General features: G+C 38.2%; 1 protein-coding gene across 1 annotated transcript in view; it reads left to right on the top strand.

The window, feature by feature from the left end:
• The first annotated feature begins 1,186 nt into the window (after window positions 1–1,186).
• The window catches only part of LOC107094823 (acid-sensing ion channel 1-like), a 75,238-nt gene continuing 58,648 nt past the window's right edge, over window positions 1,187–17,776 (top strand). Inside the window, exons 1-2 of the mRNA XM_015390677.1 lie at window positions 1,187–2,042; window positions 10,657–10,852. Of these exons, the coding sequence (XP_015246163.1) occupies window positions 1,672–2,042; window positions 10,657–10,852 (567 nt within the window). The 5' untranslated portion in view covers window positions 1,187–1,671. The remainder of the gene's footprint in view (window positions 2,043–10,656; window positions 10,853–17,776) is intronic.

Raw genomic sequence — 17,776 nt, 5'->3', positions numbered from 1 at the left:
TATGACAGGAGGGATTTATATGTTGTTTTTTTTTTCTATTGTTCCAGTGAGACATCTACCTGTACATTTCTGAAGCACTTTTAGGAAAACAAAGACTGGGCTATTCTAAAATACACAAGAATGCCCAGCTTGGGTTAAAATGTATATCGATTGTGGTGTTAAGTAGGAGAAAATAAAAAAAATAAGAGGATCAAAGATGGTCACCTCCGATTGTCCATCCTTTAAGAGTAGAAAGTACTTACATATCAGTTATTTCCCTTTTTTTAATACTGATTATAATTAATCCTTCTTATTTTCTTATATGAATTCAATCCATTTAAAGCCTTTTTAGAGGATGAAAATTTATTTCACCATTAAAAAATTACAAAAGGGAAATGAACCAAGACTAAGTTAATTCTGTATTACATATGAACACAAGCTTTGCATCATAACAAGAAAGCATGGACAACATATAAACAGTTTATGTGCTTCCATTGTATTTTATTTTATTTTATATAAAAAAAAGCTCATTTAATGAGTAACTGGAATATTAGGAAACCAACCCTTTGACTTTAATTGTACAAATACAGGTCTTAGTGCGTGCCCGTGGTTTTCCCCCCAGTGCGTCTAGTGGTAGAGAAAGGTATTACAGTAAAATTTGTTTAGAAAATAAGCCTTTCAAATAAATAAATAAAACTACGGAAGCGTATTGCTGTCACTGGAGAAAATAAGCGTTTGCTAATTATATTTTATAAACGTAATAGTATATTGCATAGGGGCTGGAAATGATTTTAAAAAATCTACTTGCCGTTCAGGCGCTCCATAAAAAACACAAAACTTTACGAGATTAATCTCGCACATTAAAATGATTCGCTTCTTTCAAGTACTGTAAATGCTCCTCCTCCCTATTTTCATTGTTAATTATCTTCGTGGAAAAAAATGACCCTATTTTAAGCCAAGCCACGCGTGCCAGGCTGAAGGCATCCATTTTACGCATATAGATTACATATTTTAAGCTTTCTATATCGTGAATGCATTTTCTTTTCTATTGAGATTAATATCCGTGCAGCTCTATGGAAAATAATACAATATGATAAAAGTAAATGTAGTATAAATTGTGTTAATATTTGTTTCTGAAGCTGCTGGTGCAGCCATGTGTCTGGCAGCCATAAAAAGCTGAAGTGACAGGTGAGCAGCAGAGGAGCGTCAGTCCTGCTCTCAGACTGACGCGCGCAGCAGCAAAGGATCCCAACCTGCCGCACGACTCAGCATCGACCAGCGACTCCTCAGCACCGCACCGGAGTGGATGGATCCCCCATTTAGCCTTATTTATCGGGTAGAAGGAGCAGCGGAGCAACTCCTGCTAAATGATCTGAATTGTACAAATATATTCCTTTCTGCCTCAGCGCTTTGAGATTCCAGTTTGTTAATCTGCGCTCCGCTGTACTTATAATCAACCAGCGATTCAATACTTCTCTACTCCTACTGACAAAACAGCAGATCAAGACTGTGGCGCTGTGGAGATGCACCCGGGCTCTGGCAGCAGAAATGGTTTGGTTAAATGCAGAGCTGGGTAAGTGATGGCGACAGAACTGCATCAGGTCAGAGACTGGTCCTCTGCGCGCTGGGATGAAGGAAGAGCTCCTCACTGCTGAATGAACACTTTCCTGTCTGATGCACTAAAACACTCATATGTCAACGATGGATCTGAAAGTGGAGACAGAAGAACTGGACTCCAGCCAGCCTCCTCAAATAGAAGTTTTTGCTCACAGTTCCACCCTGCACGGAATCTCCCACATCTTCACTTATGAGCGCTTCTGTGTCAAACGTTTCCTGTGGCTCGTTTTCTTCCTAGCCTCGCTGACTTTCCTGATCTACGTGTGCGTGGATCGGATCCACTTCTACCTCGAGTATCCCCATGTTACCAAGCTGGACGAGGTGTCCACCCCGGTCATGACGTTCCCGGCGGTGACATTCTGCAACCTGAACGCGTTCCGCTTTAGCAGGCTGAGCCGAAACGACTTGTTCTATGTGGGAGAGCTCCTGGCTCTGCTCAACAACAGGTAGGTTCCTATCAACACCTCATCAAGAGTCTCACTAAAGTTCACACTGTCAAATCCAAAACTATAACTTTTATTTGTATCCCTTTACTGGTCTAGCTCTCAGATTTGAACAAAATAGCATTTTAGAAAATCAAACAAAAATATGTATGAGGTATACAGCACATCCCCAACTTTACAACAACCCTTTATATATTTGTAACATAGGATTTAGAATGCTAAACCTGCTCAGTGGCGCAGATGGTTGCACTGCTGCCTTGCAGCAAGAAGGTCCTGGGTTAGATTCCTGGCCAGGGGTCTTTTAGCATGAAGTTTGCATGTTCTCCCTAAGCATGCGTGGGTTCTCTCAGGGTACTCCGGCTTCCTCCCACAGTCCAAAAACATGACTGTTGGGTTAATTGGCTTCTCTAAATTGTCCTTAGGTGTGAGTGTGTGCATGAATGGTTGTTTGTTCTGTTTGTCTCTGTGTTGCCCTGCGATGGACTGGCGACCTGTCCAGGGTGTACCCCGCCCATCGCCCGTAGACAGCTGGAGATAGGCACCAGCAACCCTCGCGACCCCACTTGTGATAAGCGTGTAAGAAAATGGATGGATGGATGAGGTCCACAACCCATCCCTACCGTTACAACAACCCTTTATATATTTGTAACATTAAGATTTAGAATGCTATACCTGTCCAGTGGAACAGTGGGTAGCACTGCTGCCTTGCACCAACAAGGTTGTGGGTTTGACTGCTGGCCCTGGGTCCTCCTGCATGGAGTCTGCAAGTTCTCCATGTGCATGTATGGGTTCTCTCCGGGTACTCCGGCTTCCTCCCACAGTCCTAAAACATGACTGTTAGGTTTATTGGCTTCTCTAAATTCTCCTTAGTTGTTGTTTGTCTCTGTGTTGCCCTGTGATGGACTTGCGACTTGTCCAGGGTTGTACCCCGCCTCTTGCCTGTAGACAGCCGGAGGTAGGAACCAGCACCCCTTGCGACCCCCTTGGGATGAAGCGTGAGAGAAAAAATGGATGGTTTAGAATCCTATGAAGTTAGGTTAGTAGATTGTGTGTGTTTAAGTAAGTGTTTAAGTTTTATTAGTAATGTGAAGTCTCTTTAAGAAATGGCTTAGTAGTGTTTACTCTTAATTTATCAAAAATCTTTAACACTTTTTGAGTTACTTTAACTCAAAAATTTATGATTAATAATTGCGCGCTTATTAAAAAGATCCTTTCTAGCTGAGATATTACTATTTTTATGATGGTTGAACTGTAAAGTGCCTTGAGATGACTTGTGTTGTGAATTGAAGCTATATAAATAAACTGAATTGAATTCAATTGAATTGCCTAGAGTTGATTAACAGCATATCAGGTTATCACACATGGTGCATTAAGGGGTTACATCAACCTAAAACACATTATTCCTTTCAATTTTGCTGATAAAATAATAGTCCATGTTTTGTTTGCTCAGGTAATGAGTCACATTTCAATTAACTAATCAGCAACTTATTTTCTTATATCACTGATCCAAAAATATGGCTCTTCCTACCTTTTTGAGTCATTCAGTGCTTGAAGACCAGGCTTGTCAGACTTAAATAATGTGAACCATCATAATCAGGAGGCTCCTGCTATATTTTTGTCTCAGTGGAAGGCTTTGGATCCAGGAGCTGGCAGAAACACCAGGTACTGTATACACTGGAGGGAAGCATCAGGAGAGGCTGCTTTGATTTTGAGTGAGACAGCTAAAGCTCAGGGTGTTTTTGTCATTTACACATTTTGATCCAAGAGAATCTTAAATTTTCCCCTCAGCCGCAAAGAAACCCTTCTCATCGTCCATTACATCCACTTGTGTCTAAGCTGCTTAAGATTTGGAGGGTTTTGTAGTTTTTTTCTACCCTGTTTTCCATGAATAACATGAAAAACCTTTTTTGTTATGGAATTATGCCTAAGAATTACAGGAATAAAGATCTCACAGTGTGAGGCAAGAGACTTATCCTGGCTGTAAAAGCTTTTTGATTGCATGCCCTTTGGTGCTGTAATATTTTTCCAAATGTCAACAGAGGCAGCAACAATGAAGCAATTAGTGAGTTGGTTTCTTTTACTTAGTGCCCACAGCGTTTTAGGAGAACAGATTGTTGGATGTGTGGGATTCAAGGCTTTAAAAGTGATAAAATCTTAAAGCTAAGAGCTCAACTAAGGCGTACACTTTGGACATTTTATGGTGGGCTTTAGTCAAGATTTAACTATTTCGTTAAAAAGATTATTTAAATGATGATTTTGATGCATAAATATAATAAAACACATATTTTCACTGTTAACAAAACTTTAAGAATAATCTATTTCAATGCCCTTATCTTATATATATTACCCTTTAATCTGCTCCTACTACATGGATTCTGTTACCAATGTAGAAAAAGCATGCAATGACACTCTACGCTGTCTGAAATGTAAGTGCTTATGGTATAAAATGCATCAGTGACTTCTTTCTGCCTACCTAAAGCGATTGCAGCCATTGGTCTGGAAAATGCTTGAGATTTAAGTTGCACATGCTGAGGGGTCAGTCTCGGCTGTTTCATTCAGCTTGTTCTTCTGGGATTTTCTGTCATTCCGCACTTTTTCATAATATCTGATCAATAGAAGTACTTTGCAAAGTTCTTTTCTTTTTAGTCAAACAAGAACAGCCCCCAAGTGAGTCCAGTCAGACTGTCACAAAACATAAATCTGTAATCTAAATGGCATTACTGTTATTACAAATGAATTGCTTAGTTTGATGGTTAGAAGTCACGGCGTCTAAGTTTTCTGAACACTTCAACAAGATGTATGTATCTTGACATCTAATGCTGCTATCTTGGAATTCATTAAAACAAAATGCTGTATCTCATTTTTATTCAATGGAAATGCCTGGGGTGCATTAAAACAGGCTTTTATGACAAATGAGCAGAGGATTATATTCATACGGCACTACAGAAATTTCTAAAAGGTTTTTCATTTGTGCCGTTGTTTAGGTTGAACTAAAACTCTGCTCTTTGTGAGTACATTAAAGTGGTGACATTTGAATAAAAGCATGGTGGGAGATCACAGCCAGGGTAACATGCAGGAACTATCGATTTTCTGCTGTCTTTTAGACCAAGGTAGCACGTGCATATTTCTCCATGTAGTTCAATTCAATGACAGTAAATCTCAGCAATACAGAATATTATTGTGGGTGGTTTGGTGTGACCATTTAATTTCCACATTAAATAGTCTCAGTTTAGATTCAAAAACACCTAAAGGAGGTATAAACAATGAAATAGATATAGAACTGTGACTGAAACTACACTATGTAAAATGTTAGGATGCTAATTGTTTAACTTTGTTAACAACATAACTGAGTTAAAATTAAAATGTTAAGAAATTGATGTCTTTTTTTACAGAAGTAATAAATGTATTTGTAAGTCGCTTCATTAAACAATAAATGGTTGGTTTGTAGCTTTATTAAAGTATTTGAATAAACAGAATTATTTAAATATGTGGGATCAGTTGATCACATTTTAATTTTAAAATTCCTAATTAAACATACCACAAAATAGTTGATTAAAACTGAGGAAATAAACTTTTTGAACCTAAAAGATTTATTTTTAATGACATTTCTTTGTAAAAAAAAAATGTTACTGTAGTAGTTTTATTCTGATTGAAATGGAAATGGAGAGAAGCGATTCCTTCATTCTCCCTTTCTGACAAAAGGGAGAATGAAAATAAGTTATATATATTAATTCTATACATTAAAGTACATTAATGTATAGATGTTTTAATATATAATATCAAAACAAAATGAACCCATTAAGTTTTATCATTTCCTTTAGTCTAATATGAATTTGAAATTATATAAAAAAACTTAATCAAAGGAAAATAAATAACAAAAAAGTTACTAATTTACTCATAAACAGATTTATAAAATAAAATATATCCTACGATAAAGAAATGAAACTGAATTACTTAAACCATAAAATAATGAGTTAATTCAGTAAAGTAAAAAGCATTTGGAAATAAAAATTATTAAGAGTAATAGGGGTGCCCAAACCTTTTTATATGACTGTATGAGCATATTAGACAACTGACTTGGGTTAGGACCATTCAGAGACTCTAAGCTTTATTGCATCTGAATTCTGATGTAGCTTTAACAGGGACTTTTTGTAGAATTAAGAAGGTCAATGATTGTCATAGTTTTGTTCATGCTTCTGACCCACATGCAGAGATAAACCTCTCAGACAACTCAAGAAGGCAGGTTTAACAGATTTATGAAATAACAGTGTAGGGATGATGAAGGTAGATTCAGAAACTGGTGGTCCTGGTCCTCTGGAAAACATGATAGAATTAGACGGGAATGTGAGTGGGAAATATTGCTTACTTTCAAGCACTCAGTCACTCAGCTGAGGTTGTTCCACAAAGAACCTTAGAGTGACTGAGAATCAACCAGTTCCTCCATTGGAGGTTGTTTGTGAGGTTGAAGGCTGCTGCTGGGTGGACAGATGGTGCCAAGAGGAGCAGTTCTACTCTCTTCAGCTTCACAGGAGAATCTTTTAGAGATAAAGCTCTTTGCTTGACAGCTTGTAAAGTCACATGAATGGTTACCTGAAGAAACATGAAAACTGGTTCCTAACTCATAGAGATCTCGAGGAGCTCAGGAGGGCTCAACAGTTACCAGTTAGGTTAACACTGCTGCGGAGAGTAGTCGGTGTCCTGGTCCTCTTAAGCACCCAGTAGAGCAGCTGATGATTAGCACGTGCGGGGACTCCTCACCTGCAGCTGATGATCTCATCATCACAGCAGCTCAGCAGAAAAACCTCAGCTGGAAAAAAAAAAAAAAAACCCTAATGATGTACCCCTAAATGCCTCTTTTAAACCTGCTTTTGTTGTCTACAGTTGTTTTGTTGATTCTTTTCACCATAGACTTGACAGATTACTGCACATTTATTAATCAACAAATAAACATTTAGTCTACTTTTGTTATTTAATTACTATTTGCCTATCTATAGACTATATTTTCTTGCAAAAAGCAAATTTTAAAATCATGCACATACTGTATCTGGTTTACAGATTACAGTTAAAGCAATTATCATCTGACCAAACAGTAAATGGACATTAAATAACCAGACACAGCTAACTTTCTTCAGCTTTTTTGAGGGACGTATTACTGGTCATACATTTTTTTTTTTTGGTCCCTTCTCCCTTTTCTCTATTTAGTTGCATTGCCCATTCCAGTATATAATTCATGCTTTATTTAACAATTGTAACCCGACCATCTGAAAATATTAGCTGAAGTATTTGATCTAAACAGAGCCTCATAGATCCCTGAGTGCATGCTGCTCTCAGAGCTGTCACCTCGTGTCAGTCGGGAAACACATTAATGTCGGGTGTGAAGATAAGCGGTGAGTTTGTTAACAACATGTTGGTTGGCAAAATGTTTGAGCCGCTAATCAACTCAAAGTGGCTAAAACTGTCTTTGCAGTTCACATCACACGCATTGGCCCCTTTATCCTTCTGGTAATAGGTAAAGCAAAAAATTACACCAAAAAATTAAGCAAGTGAAATCTAGCATTTAGGTATGAGTTTGAGTAATCATAAAGAAAATTAATGTTTAGAACTTGTCCCTTTTTTTTGGCACAGTAATTGTTGCATTAGTCTGCATGCACTGCTTCAAATATCAACTGAATGATGTCTTTTAAGGTTAAAGTTTTGAACCAGTTGTGTTGGAGCTGAGATGTATATCTTAAACATGTATGGCATTCATGGATCAATTAAAGTGATAGGCATTGTAGGTGGTTTCAGCATGAATATTCAGTTTATTTTAAAAAAGGTAACCTAATTTCAACACAAGATGAAAGTTCTGAGTGAATGATCACTTTTCCCTCTCGACTCATGAGGAGAACCTCCTCGCTGTCTGACCACTGCAAGTAAAAAATCCTAAAGTAGTGTTCTGCCAATCAGCATCGAGCTAAGAGCTATAGCCTCAATGGAAGTGATATATTTCTCTGTACCAGAGGTCACGGATTAGTGGACTAGGGTCCGGATCCGGACCCACCTGCTGGCTGATCCGTACCCAACCTGATTTAAAGCATTTATAAATGACTACATGTTGTCGACAGCGTCTAAACATCACTTGCTCCGCTTCTCCTGTTTGTATGGTAAAGCCATCTGGAACGTCAAACACCAGGCTCCACGTGATACAAATTATTCAGGGAGCTGTGTCAGTCAGAGTTGCTGCTGCTAGCTACTTTAAGATACAGCAGGCAAACCTGTATCAAACTGGGCGATGGGAAAGAAGTAGAAGACAATGAGAAAAACAGAGCAGAGAAGAACTACGGTAAACTAGTGAAAGAAAAGTAAAATGGTGTGCTCAAAGATGACCCTGCACATTTTAGCTCAACCTACTGCTGTGAAGCAGGATTCTCCATCATGAATATACTCATAAATAAATATCAATTCAGGCTCAAAAGGAGCACCTTGGTATGTGCTTAAGAATGGCTTTGTCGCCATTCAAACCCAGGCTAAAGCCGTGCAGGTCAGCCTAAAGCTCTCTTCTGTCATTAAGCCATGAAAAAGTTCAGGCGTTTTTTGTTTTTTTAAGGTGAGTCAGGAAATTGTCTATATACCAAACTGAAAGATTGCTGTTCTCTACTTCAGAAAAGTAGAGAAAATTTAGATTTTAAAATGGAAAAACGTTCTATTTTTCATATTTTTCATTTAACAATTCAATGTATCACATGGATGCATAAACACCTGCATTTTATTTCAGTGTTAAATATTAGTTAAAGTAATGGAAAATAATATTGAAAATGTCTCCGGACCTTTACTGGTTGTTGATTTTCTTTATTCGGACCCCGCTGATTTATAATTGGTTACCCCTGCTCTAGAGGCTTAGTTCAAGAGACAGAGGCTCAAACCTCAACAGGGATTTCTCATACAGGCCGACAGGCGTCCGGGGGAGATGGCGTCCGAGAGCAGCTGATAAATGTAGCGCATATTTGATGCAGTTTAATGACTACATTTATTAAGTCTGACAACGCACATTTTACCAAGAATTTTAAGAAATTTACAGGGGAGGTTTAGCCTGCCTAGTATTTAATGGGAAATCACCAGAGGTTCATAGCTACCCAAACTTCGTCCTAACACTGCTCTTATTGCTGTTTCGTATCAAACAGAGGAAAAGGACAACAATAGCTTCTAGCTGCTGAACACAGTGACCAATTAGGATGGAGAACCAGTTCCAGTCCAGAATAAATACACACGGGCATATAATTTGTTCCTCTCTCTTGGTGCTTAAGCATTTTCAATTGGGATTAACATGCTGGACTCTACAGTGCCAAGTCTCAGCTTTAATTTGACGAGGCCCAAATTTCAAATAGTTCATTATTAATTAGATACCTTGCCCAGTAACGATGCCTGACCACTACTTGTTTTGGTTCAGAATCAGAATCAGAAATACTTTAATGATCCCAGAGCGAAATTACTTTTGTTAAACGCTCCAGTTACAGTTTTATATATATATATATATGTATGTATATATATCCATATGTAAAACTAAATCCAAGCAAAGTGATAATCCATGCAAAGTGATAATCCAAGTAAAGTGATAGTTCATGGTCATCAAAGCTCACCAGCAGCTCGAGGGTCTGGTTTTGAAGATGTGATTTAGTTAGTTGTCAACAACAGGGGCCAGTATGTCAGAAAGATATAAAGCTTTGTTTTTGTTTTTTTGTTTTGGTATTCTGCAGTTATCCATAGTTAAATATTTTAAGTTGACTGTTTTAATGTGAGTGCACATGATTCCCTCACATTACTCCAGGATGCTTAAAAGCCTTGGAGTAGATTCTTAGAATGTTTAAATCTGTACGTCTCATTTTGTTAGGCTTTGATTATTGTTGAGAGTAGAGCCAGCCTTTTGAAATTGGCTCTAGGGTGTTTGTTGTCTGATGGTTTGAACCCCCAGCTAAACTGTTATGCTGATATTTACTGGATATTTCATCTCTGCTAAAGAATTGCCATTTCCAAATGCTCGACCTTATTAACTCAGCGAGGCACAGTTCTGAATGTGTTGTTTAGGTGAAACTTTCACATTATAGCTTAACCAAATGCCTCCTGGCTATGACAAACCAGAGAAACAAAATTTAGGAGCCACTGCTCAAACCCAAACACATCTATCTCTGGGACCCTAATAGGTAAGGCTTGAGTTAGAGAGCTGCATATAGCCTAGAGCTGTAGCACTGTCAGTGATTGGACGGCTGGGTTTATGGGCCTGTGTCTGAACTTTATTATGGAACGTTCAATAAACTGTTTTACTCTGGTAATGTCCGTCCATTTGAGTGGCAGCAAAATGCCACAGGAAAACCATCATGTTGAGTTTTATTGCCAGTTTTCTGTCCCTTTTGATTTATTCAGGAATGTTATTTTAAGCTCCAGCTGAGCAGAGCAAAAGTTCTTTAATAAAAACTTTTTTTGAACAGTGCAAAAAATGTTCAGAGGATACAAATGAGGTTGGCTTTTGTTCATTAGAAGGTGACTCTTCTATTCTGAGATACTGCTGACTCATCAGTCTGTGCTAAATTAAAAGGCATAAATTTAGCATGTAAAATTAAGGCGGATTTTTCTGTCTCTCTAGGTATGAGATTCGGGACATACATCTCGTGGAGGAGAGCGTTCTGGAAAGCCTGAAGCTGAAAACTGACTTCCAGAATTTCAAGCCGCGACCTTTTAACATGCTGGAATTCTACGACCGTACCGGTCACGACATTAACGACATGCTGCTGTCCTGCCACTTCCACGGCACAGAGTGCAGACCAGAGCACTTCAAAGTGGTGAGTGTTTTTCCCTTCAGAGATTTTGTTCTTCCCAGCGGCTGTGAGTCTCCTGAAGCCACAGCCAAGGTTCTGGGGCTCCAGTTGCTGCCAGTAAATATTTGGAAGCTGAAGAGCAAACATTATGGCCAAGGTTTTCATTTTGTGAGCTGGTCAATGTTTGAGCACATCTAAGATTCATGAAGAGAGTTTTTTTTATCCACATTATTTCCCCCCTTTAGCTCCTCACAAAATTTTCACTTGCTAGCAAGCCAACGCAAATGCAGTTAGTCAATGGAGAGCAGCCTCAACAAAGAGAGAAAACATTTTAAGCAGCTTAATTGTTAACCTCCTTAATCATTAGACAACATAAAGGGGTGTTAGTGCAGAGGTTGCAGGGAAGTATGGCTCTATGTATTCAAAATAGGAATTGATTACTTGAATCCATTGACAGGTACTGCATTTGTTCACAATTTTCTTGATAAGTTTGTAATCCTAAATCATAGGCAGGAATCCCATTTGAATTATAGACCTTTAAATTTTTTAGTTTAAAATTTTTTTCCAACATTAAAAATGATTATGCAGCCACTAAAATTAATCAAATTATTGTGGATGTTCTCAAATCTCTGATATATATGAACTTATTAACATTTGGATGTATATTCTGTGTGCCTTTTATATGAATCAAGTTTCTGAGATAATTTTGGTTGGATGTTTCGAAACACAACTACTGTAGGAAAAACTGGAAGAGATCATTAAAACTGGTTGGTTTCATGGTATCGTCCAGGATTTTAAACATTGTTCTAAAACTTTGGGATGTTGAAGGCCTAAAAAGGCCATTCCAGAGACTAAGGTTATATTTTTACCCCTGACACATTTACTTCCCCATTTGTTACAGACCTTTTGTGCAGGTATGAATAAAGATAAGAGGACTCCAGTCCTGGCTAAACAACCAGACTGAGACCCTCTATTTTAAGTGTTCTTGGTCTTTTTCCGAACTAACTGTGTTGCATTTCACCTCATGTATGAATACAAACTGGTCTTGGTCCGACTCAAATGCAGCAACCATACAACTCATTGGACTCAGAAAGCCACTATAGGAGTAGATGTAATATCAGAATCATACCTGTTCCACTGTCTGTTGCTTAGGAACATTGCTGCCAACATCTTGTGGATCTCCCCCTGGCTTAAAGGAGGCATTCTCCAAAACAAACAACAATATTTTAAGTAAAATGTCTCTAAATCTGAGCTGCTCTCAACTTTCAGACTTTATAAACTGGTTTAAATCTAAAATTCTCCATAAGTATCTACACTGAGTTTCATTAAAATCTGTTCATTGGGTTCTAGATAACAAGTTATCACCATGCAGGGGAAGAGAAAACACTACTTAAAGTCAAACATGACTGAGTTTTAGCTGCTTCAGTCAATAGACATGCAATAATTATCGTCACCGTTTTCCTTTTTTTTTTTTTACTCCATTTCATGGAAATCGTTTGGGGAGATCTAAAATGTGTGTCTGTGATGAATGATACATTACTTCTAGGTCCTTACTCACCAATTCAGTTCCAATTGAATTTTATCAAACTAGGTCAAACTTTTCATACTATGTCTGGATAAATGTTGTTTTTTTGTGTGTAACAACTGTTAAGATCATAACACAGCATTATAGTGTGTAGTGGGAAAAAGTATTCAACTATTCACCCTAGTTAAATAAACGGAGATTGATGGATTTCACTCAGTCGGCACATTATTTTCATATCTTTGCAGAGAGAGAACAGTTCATCATACAACCCTTACTGCTCTGTATTCAGCCCCGTTGTGCCTGGGCAGAGTGTCTTCCCCTTACTTACGACAATGGAAAGCTGTCAGAGTCAAAACAAATTACAGACACTTTGGTTAAACAGTAACATGCTATGAATAATTCTTGAGAAAGAATCTGGCTTTTTTATGAAAGAAGCCATGTCTGGTCTACAAACATCCTCATGCAGGATAATTGTGTGGCCTTGCAGGTGAAAACTTTATAGTGAGTAAATAGAATAAATTAATATATGAAATGAGAGAAATCTAAATTTTCCGACCACAGGTGACTAATATTAGATGACATGAGACATCACATTAAGTCATCACATCTGGATTTTAATTGATGTGTAGTTACAGAAACTAAAGTGGTATAACATTACATACATTATTAGCATCTGCCCCCGCAGATATTTCCCCAGGGGAGCTAATGTGCAGGTTCTTTTTAATGTAATGATTCTGCTGCACAATGCAGAATCATGGCGTGATTTACATGCATGGTATTTATGGTTTTTTTTTCTCCACTGCTGGAGATTATCAGCATTTCAAAAGCGAAAGAAAAATCTTTTTTCACTTCCACTACAAAGTCATCAAGATTACTAAAAATTGGATACATATTTTCCTTAATTTATCCAAACCGTAGAAATGATTATATTCTCCAGAGGGGCAACAAATACCTTTTTATAAATTATTATTGTAAAAATTGAATGAGAATACTGTTACCTATTAAAATGCATTTATTCTGAAATAGAGTTTTATGAATAATGTGCCTATACAGGGATTCCCGATTACTAAACATGTTTGCATTTTGACACATTATAGACACTAACTTTAATTGCATTAATATAAGAGTGACCACCAAAAAGCAGAGTATAAAAGCGAAATTAGAATTTGTTGTAATTCTGCATCAAAATGAATATTATCATTGCTGATTGTAAGATGGATGCAGCTTACTACAGAGCAAAGTCTGGGTACTGGGCAGAGGCTCATCTTTCAACAGGAATCTGACCTTAACTGTACAACAGGTGCAGAAATGAGGAGAATGAGACTACTGTAATATTGGCTTTCAGGGATCTAACCCACATGCAGAACACTCAGAGACTGGGAAAAAGTTCACAAGTTTATTGAATAATATTTTACAATAAAGAACACTGGTTCTGGGATAAACTGGGTCCGGGTCTGGTCACGACTGGTTTTCTCTGCAGAGAGGGACAGATTGGTTAGCAGACTTTCAGTGGACTTGCAGGTTGAGTGTTTGCAGGTCTATACCTGATCAGAGATGAGCAGAGCGGTAGAAGGGGGGAACCAGGAGGGTCCAGAGGCTGAAGGCAGGCAGAGGGCTAGGCAAAGGCAGGGCAGAGCAGAGCAGATAATCTTACTGAGCAGATTCTGAGCTTCTCCCTCAGCTCATGCTGAGAGCGGGCAGGCAGGTTTTCAGACTGAGTGGATTTCTAGAGGTTCTACTGAGAACAGACAACTTGGTCTCACGTTTCGGAAACCCTTCCAGGTCTTCAGGTTTCCAGGCAGGTTCTTCCTGAGAAGCAGAGAGGACAAAAAGCAGGTTAGGTTCAGGTTCAGGCTTCAAGGGAGTCAGAGATACAGACAGGCAGGTTGGCTCAGGTTCGCTAACCATAACTGGCAAACACTCTGGCGTCGGATTGTAGCTCTGCCCCTCCTTAAATGCTGGTCCCCTGATGAGCTCATGAGCCGCAGGTGTGGTGGTCAGCTTCAGCCCCAGGAGACCTAGAACGTCCTCTGCTGGAGAAAGGTGGACAGACCTCCAGATCCCAACAACTACAGCTGTTCATGAAAATATTAATTACATCTCTGTTAAAAGCTGCAATCAGTATTGATTACCACTAATTTTCATTTTCTTTGCCTTTTTACCTCCAAAGTCCAGACCAAAATGCAATCTTACATCTTAAAGAGGCTGTTCACCGATGCCTGTTATTCAGTCTGACTGAGCTGGAGCTATTCAGCAGAGAATGGGCAAATATTTCCTCCTATAGCTGGTTTAGACAGTAAAACAGACTGATTGTTATTGCAGTAAGAAGGTGGTTCAACACGAGGCTGGACACAAATACTATCAAAAATCTTGTATCATTTTCCTTCTACCTAACTGCTGTGTGTCATTCTGTCATATGCAATTCCGGTAAAATAAAATACATTTTGTAGTTGCAGGATGACAAAATGTACTTTATTATGATTGAGATTAATGTTTAATTTCTTAATAAGGGCACAAACATTCTTAATATACACAAATCTCCCTATAATAACGAAACCAACTTAACAAAAAATGTCCTATTTGTAATCTTTGTTATAAAATGTGCGAATTTCTTTTTTGTTGTTTTTTTGCAAAGTAGTAAAGTTTTACTAAGTGTGATCACCCTTGAACTTGTCTTCAAATCACATAATAACCAGCCCTCTAATGAATTTACTAACCCTTTAAGTGTGAACAGGAAACATAATTTCCTCCTCCAAATAGTCCCTTTGAGCCGTGGGAGGAAGCTTGTGGTTGTGTGGGGCTGTAATGATGCCAGAGAATAGAGCATGTCTCCTTAACCCAACCGTTGCATCACTTTTTTTGCACGGATGAACACATCTTTCCTAACATTTGATTAGTTCTGCCTCAGCTCTTTCAGATGCTGGAATATGAAATGTAGAGATGTGAACACATGAAACATGAGGCACGTCTAGGAATCCTGCTGAAGCATCTTGCTGGTCCCTTCATGTTTTATCTAAATCAAAGGGAATGACATCTTATTTAGTTGGATCAGTCCGGGCGGGATTTTAAACCTGAAACCCACCCTTCCTTTTTATTATTATCAGATGTAATAGAGGCTCTAAGAGGGGTCTGAGAAAATCGCATTTGGCAAGAAGAAAGTGACAGTAGAAAGGTGCTTTGCCACCAGAGAGGTTTAAGGTCTTGATACCTTTCTCCTTATCATCCTTTTCTAATCTACATCACATCACATCTACCAAGCTGTAAAATACACTTCCTTTGAAGGCCGCCTTTGATGCGAGGCATTGTTAATCTTTACTGCATTCCTCAGCAATGTGCCTGATGAATAAAGAAAGAACTATATCCCAACTGACTGATCTTTGTGAAAAGATAAAACACAAAATAAGGGCCTATAATAGTATGCCTCATTCTGTCTGTTATAAGATTGCAGAATCAGCTCCCAAATTAATGAACAGGACTGGTTTGGTTTCATTTGAATAAGCAAAATAAATAAGTGATTCTAAAGAAGTTTCTCAGACAAAATTTGAATCAGTTTTGTACAAACTCTTACTACTATGTAAAGACATTGGTCTATTAAATATATTTGAGCAAGGGTTAAGTCTCTGAATGTTTGGATTTTGACTGGCTTTCAGAAATATTTTTTCTCAAATATTGCTTGGATCTAATAAAAATTTCAGCGTATGTTTTCCTTCGAATAAGTGCACTAAAACAGCTGAGCCACAGCCAAATCTGCCTAGAAATCTTAGTCACTTATCAATTAAAAAGTTGATGTTGACTTGGACAGAAAAAAGTGCTGATAGTGACATGATTACATACATGATATTTATGCAGTGAAGGGTTCTGCTCCGGGCACCGTGTTTGTTTTAGATGATTTTTTGTTTCACTGTCATTGTCTCTTTAGCACCAAGAAAACATATCAACTCTGGTACCTTTTAAATCTAATGCTCTGCTCAGTAGTTTGTTGAGATATTTATAGTTTAGTAAGGTTGGATAGTGAGCTTCTGTGAACTTGATTTGTTTAAGTCTTGATACATATTTCCAAATTTAATTTGATCTAATCCTTAACTGTTTCATTCTAAAACACGCTGAAACCACAGTAGCTCTGGCTCTATATGTTCAATTTAATTCAGTTTATTGACAACGCCTGTCATTTCAAGGTATTTTACAGTGACAATTCAACCAGATCATACAGTCAGACTGGTGCAAAGTTTTCTGTCTAAGGAAAACCAGTTGATTCAATTGACTCATTGACTCAAAGGCAATCCCTCACACCAAGCATGCTTGTAGCGACAGTGGAGAGGAAAACTTCCTTTTAAAAACGAAGAAACCTCCAGCAGCCAAAAGAGGTTCAAGGAGACAGAAGCAGACATAATGAAAGAAGCAGCGATACAAAAGGCAACTGTCAACCAGCTCCACAGGCGGCCCTGTCCAGGAAACACACAGCCAGGCAGATGAGCTCCATGCTAGCTCTCATGTCAGAGGATGAAAGAGAGCACATACAGTTAGTCACAATAAAAGAATTAGGACTACAGTGAAAAACAGTCCAAGCTCCAAAGTAGGTTTCTTGTTCTGTTGGAAGTATTTTCAAGGTTTTTAAGGCATCTAACTGGTTTTCTTTAAGAACCTATTTAGCTGAGTGCTATATTTCCATTTAACTTCCTGCTTGGAAAAGTATCCCCAAGTTTATCTTTGCTTACATGCTAAAAACGTAGATTTTGTTGACATTATACAAGAACTAATGATGTTATGAGATGAGCCGAGGCTTTGAGGCATGTGTCGAGTAGTGAAGGGGGCGTTTCCGCAAGGCACCTATCAGGGCTTGCTAAATTTGAGGGAGGAGCCAAAATAGATGTCTCACTACCCCACCCTACCACGTGACCACTTCTGAATGTGGTTCAGCTCTCCTGAAACAATGTAATGATCAAAATCTGAGCAACCCACTAGTAACAGCTGTAATATTGGTTTTAAGTAATGTTGCTTTATTAATTGCAGTTGCCATTGTCACTGGTGTAAGCAGTAAGACATTGACTTCCTTTCCTTAGGTTGGTGGTTTGAAACCCACCTCGGTCTTTTGAAAGTGCTGCTAAAACTTAACAAGTATTTTGGCTAATGTGATTAATTTGTGTTGGTTTGCCCTTTGGTAGTACACACTGCCAAAGTTAGATTGTTTGGTTTAACTGAAAGATTGTTTAAACACATATCTTCCAACCCGATTAAAACCGAAAACTGTGGAAAAACTATATTATTAACTATTCTTCCTCCTCCCAACTTCCAGGCTTTAAGCTGGATGCTGATGTGCCACTATGTTGATATGAATTCACATGCAGATTGGACTTCATAACATTTGGGGGTATTTTAGTGCAGCTGGTAGCCTGGCTCATTGAGAGGTGTTCATTTCCATTCAA

The sequence above is a fragment of the Cyprinodon variegatus genome, unplaced genomic scaffold (assembly GCF_000732505.1).
Source record: "Cyprinodon variegatus isolate N-32 unplaced genomic scaffold, C_variegatus-1.0 Scaffold508, whole genome shotgun sequence".
Classification (NCBI taxonomy): domain Eukaryota; kingdom Metazoa; phylum Chordata; class Actinopteri; order Cyprinodontiformes; family Cyprinodontidae; genus Cyprinodon; species Cyprinodon variegatus.
This window is presented reverse-complemented; position numbering and strand designations above follow the sequence as displayed.